The sequence below is a fragment of the Ascidiella aspersa genome, chromosome 3, assembly GCF_963924565.1.
Source record: "Ascidiella aspersa chromosome 3, kaAscAspe10.2, whole genome shotgun sequence".
NCBI classification, from domain to species: Eukaryota; Metazoa; Chordata; class Ascidiacea; order Phlebobranchia; family Ascidiidae; genus Ascidiella; species Ascidiella aspersa.
Genome location: NC_139449.1, coordinates 8,381,957 through 8,392,848, shown reverse-complemented (window position 1 = coordinate 8,392,848; position 10,892 = coordinate 8,381,957). Strand labels below are relative to the sequence as shown.

The 10,892-nt window shown below is 35.0% G+C and overlaps 1 protein-coding gene across 1 annotated transcript; it reads right to left on the bottom strand.

Annotated features, from left to right (window-relative positions):
- Positions 1 to 20: 20 nt before the first annotated feature.
- On the bottom strand, positions 21 to 3,553 carry LOC146159032 (TM2 domain-containing protein 2-like). Its single transcript, XM_083386001.1, has 4 exons — positions 3,280 to 3,553; positions 2,366 to 2,450; positions 649 to 770; positions 21 to 234 (listed from the first exon to the last, which is right to left on the bottom strand). Exons 1-4 carry the CDS (start codon positions 3,438 to 3,440, stop codon positions 21 to 23), a joined length of 582 nt encoding a protein of 193 aa, XP_083242127.1. The 5' UTR covers positions 3,441 to 3,553.
- Positions 3,554 to 10,892: the final 7,339 nt, after the last annotated feature.

The following is a 10,892-nucleotide window of genomic DNA, read 5'->3' as shown; positions in this document are numbered from 1 at the left end:
TTTCCTGAGCTGCTAACAGTTCAGTAATAAATGTTCCAATCGCTGTTATCTGCTGGTACAAGCTCTCCGGTCAGCAGGAGTATGATGTCTATGAACCACCAAACACCCACACCACCTAGTGATATGAGCTTTCCGATACCACGGCCTGTGTAGCCGAGAGTGAAGCGGTCTGCACCCAAGCAGCCGATAAAAACAGATTGAAGAAGAACGGAGATAAAGCTGTATCCAGCGTACCTGTAACACAATGGTGAAAAAACAGGCTTAGCTTTTAAGAAAGTTGGTTTATTAAAGTTTATGTCACAAGGTAGGCTAAAAGTGTTTAAATTTTACTATTTTACAAATTGCAATATAACATGGCTGTTATATACCAACAATAATTGTTATTTTTACATAATTTTTAATTTAATTAAATGTCAGATATCTAGTTTTAGGGTTGTTGTGATATTTTCATCCACTATGCAAATATATAAATATATTTTTATAGTAGGTAATTTAATTACCAACCTTTAGTAAATTGTGAAAAAATTGGAATTTTAGACAGTTAATTATACACATATATATCGGTATTATTTAAGTGTCTAGCTGTGATAACTAATGTTTATCAAAAAAATACAAATGCACATTTAAAAAAAAACTTTGTCAACTAACTTTAAGCAGGGAATTCCTTGTTTCACGAATGTGCGATTTCCTGCACACTCAATTGTTTTATCGACAACGTGACAATAGACTGAAGTGCTTTCCACCTCACTGTGTTTATATTTCTTGGATTTCTGCAAGTTAAAGTAGGATATACAAATAAATTTACAAAGTTGTTAGAAACTAATAAATTGACTGGAAAAATAATGAACATTAAATTAAAGTAGCATCATTGACCGTGTCTGATCATGAAAAAATAGTTGGTATGTAAAATGTGTCACAGAGACAATACTAGGGGTAGGGGTGGTGGGGGTAACAGTATGAGACAATACTTGGGTGGGTAACGCTACGCTATGATGCCATTTAACTTTTAACTTTAATGCTATAGTTTGTAATCTAACTGAGTGTTCACTTATTGAACGATATATATATTTATTATTTTCCGCAAAATAGTTTAATAATAAAGGTTGCTAACATATTTTGGGTTAACAACCTGAAAAGCAATATGTGTGTATGTTTCAATAAGATAATTTTTATTTTGTTTGATCATGCAGTACAGTGGTTCTCAAACTTTTTTGAGCGTGACCCGAATCTGAGTTATATGAGCATCTCACGACCCAAGCCTCAAACATCAAAAAATATAGGCCTACTTTTTCTGATTTGCATGAAATAGAAAGAGACACAGACAACTAGATGTAGTACACAGTGCTATGAAACAATAATTGATTACAAACAAATTATTGATTTATTTTAGTGTGGTTGGTGAAAATGATTTTTTTCCTTTATAACATCATTGTGGCTTGTTTGGTGACTTAAAGCCAGTCTTAGCAGCTACTGTAGTTGGCTGCCATCAAAACGTTCATAAAACCACTTATGATGCAATAATCCAGGTTACAGATTTGAAGCCACGTGAAAAGCCTATGATGCCATAATTCAGTTATGATTGAATTGAAAATATTTGGAAAATGAAATAAAAAAGTTTGTTTGCGCAGGATTGAATCACCATAGAGCGACCCATTTTTTGACCCTGCGACCCATACTTTGAGAACCACTGATGTAGTAAGACATAATTTAAGATCAGACAACTGTACTAAGTGAGAACTGCACAGACCAAACCAGCACCCCAAAAATGCAATTTCTACCCTGATTTTTAAACACATTACACTAGCGCAATGGTGCGCAACCGTTGAACTTGACAAACACATAAACAGTCTATATTTATCATACAGCAGCCAGTAACTCAGGGCCCATACAGCTGCATGTTGTGTACCCTTGTATTAGCATTACACTTTTAAACTTAGGTTGATTGGGCCACTCTTAATTTTCTTTAGCAGTTCGCCTTTCTCCCGAAACATTTCAGATCCACACTGATTGCATTCCACTGCCTTCCCGCCAGAAATCTTTGGCGTGGAATGCTTGCCCAAAATCATGCAAGTGATGTCATTTGGCATGGAATAATTCCAGCCTGGTAAATTTACCCCCAAAAAATTTTGGCATTTATATCGTCCAATTTTGGCAAAAGATTTTAGCCGAAAAAATTTTGGCGTAAATCTTTGGTGGCCACAAATTATGGTTCAATGCAGTCAGGAGATCCATGGGTTATAACATACAGTCAGTATTTTACCCCAAACTATCAGGCACTTTGTAACTCGGTTAACTTTTTTATAGCACCCAGGAGATGTTTTCAAGACCTGTCATATTTTTCTAGACTTATGAATCGCAGTCATACCACTGGTGTGCACAAGAATTGATCGTCCACTTCGGTTTCGTTCACTGCAAATTGTGGCTGATCGCAGACTACAAACTCGGAAGGGCTAAACAAATAATAACACAATAATAAATTTTTGGCTTTTATGGGAAACATTATTACAAATTATCTATAAAATGTATATTGGGCGTACCTCTAGGATCCTACCAGAGTGTATGGTTCAAATTAAACAACGCCCAGTATTTGTGTTAGGGTGCAGATTAATAGAGTTTAGGTTTCGGTGGTCAAGTATTATTATTTTGATTATAGTACTATTTGACCTACCTAAACCCAAACCGTAATCCTTACAATAGAACTCAATTATAATATAAGTTTTGGTAGAATATTATTTTCATTAAGTTGTTTGTGGTCTGTTAGTATTATGGTTCCTCTCTGGTAATGTTTCATTGGAAAATTTTCCAAAATGTTTCTATAATTACAGTTATTCGGCAACATACCAAACTTGAAAAAAAACTAGTCGTTTTTGACTGACATAAAGTAAAAAAAAATTTAACTAACCTATTAAAGTTGTTGCCTGACTTGCTTTATTTGTGCTTACCAGTGGAAAAACTTAATTAAATTTATTCTACAAATAAAAATTTAAATAAAAACAAATAAGGGTGAAGCTTTTAATACGAGAAGGTCTTGTAAGATTGCAGAAGCAATACCACAGATCATAAATAAGCTTAATCAAACGTTTTGACCTAATTTAAAATAACTTTAAACATTATAATGACGCAATTGAGTATAATTTTTTCGTCAAGATTCCCGGGGTATTTACATTTTTCAACCCCGTTTCCCCTAGAGTAAAAAAATCCGGAAAAAAGAGGAACCCTAGTTAGTATGTTGCAAAATATAAAAAAAGCAACTAAATTATGTTTAAAGTTACAACTTACAGCAAATTACACTGAATCAGCGGCGAGTATGGATTGACTACAACAGAAGCGGTCGTGGAGTTGCTTTCGGTGATATTGCTTGATAAAGCAGACGAAAACAGCACAAATATTGCGACCAAAAAAATTATTGTTTTCCCTTCACCGCGCACACATTTATCCATTACATTCTCAAAACCTATATCACTAAGAGAATAATTTGAAATACGTATCCATTTAGCTGAAAAGGGTACATTATCGCTTCAAACAACCTAAAAAAACGTGTTATCGAATTACTAAATGCTGTATCATCTTTTGTTTTTTTACCTTCTTGCAAAGTAGACGTAAATAAAGCAAAATATTACAGCAAGCGGCTAAAGCGACCGATATAAGAAATTATTCAAGCGTTACCTTTGATATTCTGCACTTATGCCCAGCATTCAACCTGCGACTTTCAGGGGTAAAATAAAAATATTACAGGGTAAAGTAGAATACTTTTTCCAGGGAAACGATAAAACCACAACTTATAAAAATGTCAAGTCATTGACTTAAGTCATTTTCATTGATACAAAAATGTCTGCTGGTAAAATATTTCCTAGTTAGGTTATAAGTTTAACTCGTTTAAACTGTATTAATATTTATTTTTCAATTTCCGCCTTAACGCATTATTATTAGTCAAAAATAACATAGATACAAAATAGTTGAAAGCAACATAATAACCTATAAAAATGACAAGGAGATCATAAAATATAGAAATTGACATAATGTCGTAACATTCTAACTGCAATAAGAAAGTCGAATTCACAATCGCCGTTGACATCCAGTAAAAGTCATTTACAATCCCGCGCTTTATGCACATTGGCCGGCTTAGCAGACGCATCAGAAACTGTAAGAACAGCATTTTATCAACAATAACAACCCCGAAGATTTTTTGTGGCTTCACAAGGGGCGAATGTCACGGCTGAAAAACGCTGCTTTGGTTCCTAACATGTGTATTGCTTCAGGTGCGCGAAATCTACCCGACCTGGGAATCCCGATGCCGCCAGTTCCCCAAGGTTTACTTTCTTGCTGTTTTTGTTAAGGAATGAGTTCCGGAGCTTTTGACGCAAAAATGAAATACGAAGAAATGTTGCAAAAATAACCCCGAATTTATACCAAGAGAACGGGTGAGACTATTCAAGGAACTCCGGATTTTTTACTTCTTTTTACAATCAAGCTAACGTTTAACACTAGAACAGAGTTCCGCAAATAGTGGGTCGCGCGACTCAAATTTGGGTTGCAAGATTATTCACACCTCAATATATTGCAGGCCCATAAAAAGATTCCGCGGGTCACATTTGGCTGGTCCGCCTTTAATTGGACTGTGCTTTTCTAAAGAAAAGTTTTACCAACTTGTCCGAAAGACTTAAGTCAAGTCATTTGCTCAAAAGACTTAAGTTGAGTCAAGTCATTTTATCAAATGACTTAAGTTTCCAATAATTTGAAAACAATGACTTAAGTGCACTTAGAGTAAGTCATTGACTTAAGTCATAACAACACTTTCTGCTGGTGACATAGTTGCTGTAGGCTATAATTCGGAGTGTTTCAATTTTTATCTTTCAATATTTCGCCTCAACTCATTACTATTAGTCATGACTCATGAGTATTATTTATACAAAATAGTTGAAAGCACCGTAATAACTAAGATAAATGACAAGGAGATCATAAAATATAGGCCCCAAACACATCGCCTCCTATCCCATTACCGTAATGTTTTAGGAAAAACGCCGACAAAATTTAAAATTTCTAAGAAGTGCTAATTGCAGCATAATATCATTTTATTAGTCAAAAATAACATCAGGGAGATCCAATTTTATGTTCAGGGAGATCCAATTTTATATTTGACGCACCTCAAAGAAAATAATTGCGTCGTGAACTTGAAACAAATGACAGGGCAAAAGCACTTATATTGGTGATCTACTTTTGTAGTAGATCGCATATTCACTTTAAAGACTTTTCAAGAAACGCCGGATAGTACTATTAAGCTAAGGTTTAACCCAAGATCAGCCTTAAAATGTATACTGCAAATAGTGGGTCGTGTATAAAAACAGATTTTGGAAAATCATATCCAAAATGACGCTCATGATTTAGTTCTATAGTTCCTAACAGGCCGTCTAAAATATCCGGAATGAAATAGTTCACTAAAAGATTTTATGGGCAATACGTATGTTACATTTATTGCTCACCACATTGTGTCAATTTTGGTTTGCAAAAATTAGTTTCTTGCGCTAAAGCGCTCTGATTACGGTTTCAGGATTTATTGTTATTATCTAAGATGCTTACTGTGAGTTTAATAAAATTAAAAACAACAGTTAAGTGTTCCAGCGTTGGTAGACTACAAAAAGTTAGGCTACTTGCAAATAACAGTAGTTTTTTTTGGTTGATTTTTACACGTTCTGCGTTTCGTCCTTAGACAGAGGCCGGAAGGTCTATTCAAATAAATTTTATTAATTAGTACATTTAAATAATGTCCTAGTTGGGTCGCCCCTTGTTTTAAGTTTGAAAATTTAAAATCAAGCAATATAACCACCGCACAACGCAGTAAATCAAATACGTGATTTGAGCACGGATATGTGTAGTGGTTTGACGTGATGTCGATTGATTAGAAATATATTTGCCCCTATGACTCCATAGTATAAGATTGGACCCCAGCAGTAAGACATTGACGTCGGAATAAAACACAGTTTGGTATGAGACAATAATGGGGCTGGTACCTATAATAGTTGTAATAACGTATAAATCGGAGTCCTAATTTTATCGAAATAAGACCTAATTGGCAAGAATCACGCCGCATATTTGGTTTTATTTTGTCGTTGATCTTAATGGTGCTATAGTATTATAGATTTTTCTGCTTGATGTATTTTTGCTTTTGAGGTCTTATTGCGTATTGCAGTCTTATTCCTATCAACCGTGGCTTAAATGGTGCCAAGGTGTACCGTTTAAGCACTATAGTAACGATAGGATACGATCGTGTTTATAGTTTTAATATCTTGCGTTACTACATGTTGTCACCGCGGACAAACTCGCGGGACTGCGTTTTAACTGGGAAAAAGCAGGGTTTCCATATTGAAATGTTGATGAGCAACCAAACCGTACAAAAAATAAATGAAATGCATTTTATATGCATAACCTATAAAATAAAAAATGCAGTTGATTTGTATGAATAAGTTACAATTAAGGTAAACTGAGGGTCGTGAATAGGTCACAAAACACGCTTCGAACAACCTAGACTTGGTCTAGAATGCATTTTTTGTCCTTTTTGAAGGCTCAGCAGTTTATTAGGGATTATTTGGGCAAGAATTTTATGCTATTTTTGTCAAGCTGATATTTAAAACTGATATTTAAAAGTTCAACTCGCTGTGCAATTGAAACATTTTAGTGCAATATTAAAAATAAAGTTTATAATAAAATGTTTCACACGTTAAAGCCTAAAAAATGCATGGAATTTGTTTACTCCAACAAGCCTGTAAAACAGCGGGAAAAATTAAAAAGTCAATAAATTCCGACGTCATCCTGGTTTAAAAAGGCCAGTGTGGCAACTCTGGATGACAAAAAAACGGGACTTAACTAATAGAACTCTGGTATGAAGGATTATAGCCAGTAACAGCAATATTCAACATAGTATAGCAAACCTGTATATTTAAATACATTTACTTAACCGAGAAACAAGGCCATTCCCTACGTAATTTTACTTATGTTGAATTACCAATGCTTTAAGAGTCTTTAACCTGCAATTAACTAGGTAAAATTATACACATTGCATCCGCATTTATAATATCCAAAACTGTAAGATCTAAAAGTTGTAGTCTGCATCGCCTGGCAACGTTTGGTTATGCATGATAAGTCTGCGCATTCGCTGTTTACATCGCTTGAAGCGTACAATCGTTAATACATGTTCTAAGACGGACGCCACAAAGTCCCGAATTATCTTAACTTGAGCACTGCAGGCGTGTGAAATCAATCGAATCGAATGCGATTAGAACATTTTGACAGGAAACGAATTTTAATCAAGGAAAACAATAGAAACAAGCAAGTCTGAAAATCGTATAACTATATGCAAATCATAAGGAATCGCTGTTTGTCGCCGCGATAACAACAAACGCCCTAGAATTTGTCCGTATTCTGTGCATCTGGTCCCGTATTTCTTCTAATGCAAAATCTTGACTTTGTAGATGAATCTGTGGGGCTTAAGTTAAGTTGTTAAACTTATAATTGTTTATTCAGTTAAAGAGCAGTCTAATTGACGTTTTTGTTTTGACTCCAATTTCAGGTGGCATATCTTACTCGCGTGCCAACCACAAGACGTTCTGGTGATAAGAATTGTATTAGTCGATGAACGAATAACCAGTTTCAAACTATAGATCGGCGACGAAAGTTAACATACAGAAGATGTCACTTGCAAATATCAACGCAGTTTACAGTACAAGTCGATAACTAAGAAGGTCTATGTAGGCCAAGTTAAGACACACAAATTTGAGCCCGTAAGTAACTCTTGTGAGTCCCAAAAAGAACTGACTCTAAGTCCAATCCCGATGACTTATGAAGTCAATACGAAATGCCAAATAAGATGTGCACTGAGGTGCGATTAGCATCGCTTCGACTCGTAAAGCGTATAAACAAATCTGCCACAACGCCAGTACATTGCAAATGACATAGACGTCATCATAAGGGCAAAAGCATTGCCCAGCTGACATCTGTATTTTGAACTACAGTTATTCTCAAGACGAAGTATGAAGACAAAATACAGTACTGAGACATACTGCAAATCCGATATCGGGAAATATATACAAACAAACGATCAACTTTAAAGCACAAGCAAATGTTTTTTAAAATTAAAATAACATTTGGTTGCCATATATGCAAAGCATAACAGCAAATAGGTCAATGTTGAATAGCTTGGGTGCTAAAGGGCCACCGTTCGACTCAGTTTAGCGAAGAACACAAGACGACATTTTCCCTCTTTCTTTGTTTTTCCTTTCTTTCGCTACACTTTTACCCATCGGACGAGAAGAACGCTGCTGGGGAACGATCTTCTCGTCCAAGGGGCGAAAAGGGGGCAAAAAAGGGGCAAAAGGAAAAAGGGGGCAAAAAGGGAGAAAAAATGCGCACCGCTAGACGACGCGCAAGCGTTATTGCTAAACAAGGTTAAACGGCGACCCTTTGCGTCATAAGCTTTTCAACCTTGCTCACTTGATTGTTGCATTCTATTTATGAAGTAAAAGTTATTGAAACTGCCAAAACTATAACTTGAAAAGGCAAATTTCATATATTTACAACTCCAGAAGTGTTTAACAGAGGACAGTAGGTGGCTTCGCAGCGAACAACCAAGTTTGCAACATTGTGAAAGTAAAAAAATCTTTGCACAATTAGAAATCAAGCATATCTCGAAAAACATTTGGTAAACCACAATAAACAAACACGGCGTAAATTATAAACAAATAACGATAAACTCGCTCAAACACATCTATAAAGCAAAAATACACACTTATGCGGATGTTTTGTACAGATTATAGTGACGAAATAAAACGATATGCACAAAAATGTTTACAACGGAATAGGCCTAAGACTTATACGTGTGGGAATGTATTCAAAATCTCCTAATTAATATCTAACTTCGAAACCGTATGGTTGGGTAGGTAACGATTAAGTGTAGACGTTTGCTATTTGGGCACCGGACGGTTTGTCCGGTTAGAGTTATAGCAGAGGCGTATCTAAGGAGGGGCAGTTGGGTACATATGTATGTCCCTGGTGGGGGTACATATGTATGTTGGGTACATATGTATGTTCCCATTTTTTTTCTTTTTGCGTTTTGGCTATTTAATCCGGAGTGCCAACTGGTTGAGGACCAGGTCCATCAGAATCCACATAAAACGAACAAGTCTGTGCATTGATGACGAATTTGTTAGCGACGTCTGCTTCTCCATATATAATAAAAAAACACAAAATAAAACACAACAATTTTGTTTTACTAAAACTAAATTATTTGCGTAAAGCAGCTAATATCTCAAGTGTGAGTATGCCGATATGCGTCGTTTCAAAAATAACATGCGATTTCTTAAATTTTCTGGACTTATGTAGTTACGCCACTGCAGTGATTCCCCAAAATACTAGTGTGCCTAGTGAGATTGTCAAGTGTACCGTAAAACTTTGTAATTTGGAAAATAAAGTATTTGTATTACAAAAAGACATACACACAAGCATTTCATATACTTAAATACGCACTATTTATTACAAATCAATAATATTGACAGATTTAAATGTAATTTGTCGTGTGTTAACGGGCGATTGTGAAATTACTCTATATTGTTGTGCTGTTAAAAGTGTGCCGCGAAATATCTACGATTTTTTAGTGTTCCGCGACCCAAAATAGTTTGAGAACCACTGCGCTGCTGTGTAGTTGCAAATGTTTTCGTGGTCCACATTTGTATTCAATGACCGTTGATTTACTTAAACATTTGCTAGATATAGTCGGAAAATAACAATTCACCTTGTGCAGGAGGCAGATAAAAAATAGCGCTCCGAGAATGACACGGGTTTTTGACCATATTAATAGAGATTCGCATCTGATGTGCTGAAGATGCGTCGGAAAGAGATATGCGGAACTGGACCTCTTGGTTTCCCGCTAATTCTCTTCCCAGCAGTGTTTGTTCGCTGGGTTCATCTATAATGCCTTCCTTACTTTCAAGCCTTATTTTAATGGTGTCGTTTTCTCTGCACAAAGAGGTACGCTAACCAACGTTTCTATGGAAAAAAGACTAGAAAGTAAAGATAAGTAGGGCGATTATTTTTTGACCTAAAAAATGAGAAATTTTGACCTTAAAAAATTGGAATTTTCGACAAAATTTGACCGGAAATTTTTTTTTTTTTTTAGATTTTGACATATATTAGGTATACATTGATTTAAACAACATACTGCTGTTTGAAGTACTGTATTAGTGTCTTGGCGTATTATCCACATTGTTTTGATGCTTTGCTGGCTACTGGTCGAACACAAATCATTTATACTTCGGGTTAAATAAAACCTGATAAGAATGTTGGTTAATATTTTTGTCATCTTAAAAAGACAAACAACTAAAAAAAACAGGACGCTGGCTGTTTAAAAAAACGCTTTGTAAATAGTTGAATTACAACGTAAAAATAAATATTAACAAAGACCTATAGTATACTTTTGAAATAGAAAATGGGTTACTTGCATATCACAAGCAAAAAAATACAGCAAATATTTTTCCATACATTGGTCAAAATTAGAGTTACACAACTGTATAAAGCAAAATCGAAGTTCGAGCTGAACTTATTGCTATAAACCAGGCAGGTGTGTTTAATACTGCAGTCTCGCGTATATCGTATATTATTTTAATAAAGATTTAATACGCTTAATATGTCATTGAATTTAATTCAAAACTATTTTTTGAATAAAAGACAATTTCAAAAAGCTGAATATAGTTTATTTTTTTAATTTTGTATGCCATTATATGTATTTTTAATCGATTTTACCCGGATTTTGAAAAATTTTGATCTAACGAGCAATTTTTGACAAAATTCTAAACTTTTTTTGACAAGTCAAAAAATAATCGCGCTACTGATAAGCTATTACAAAC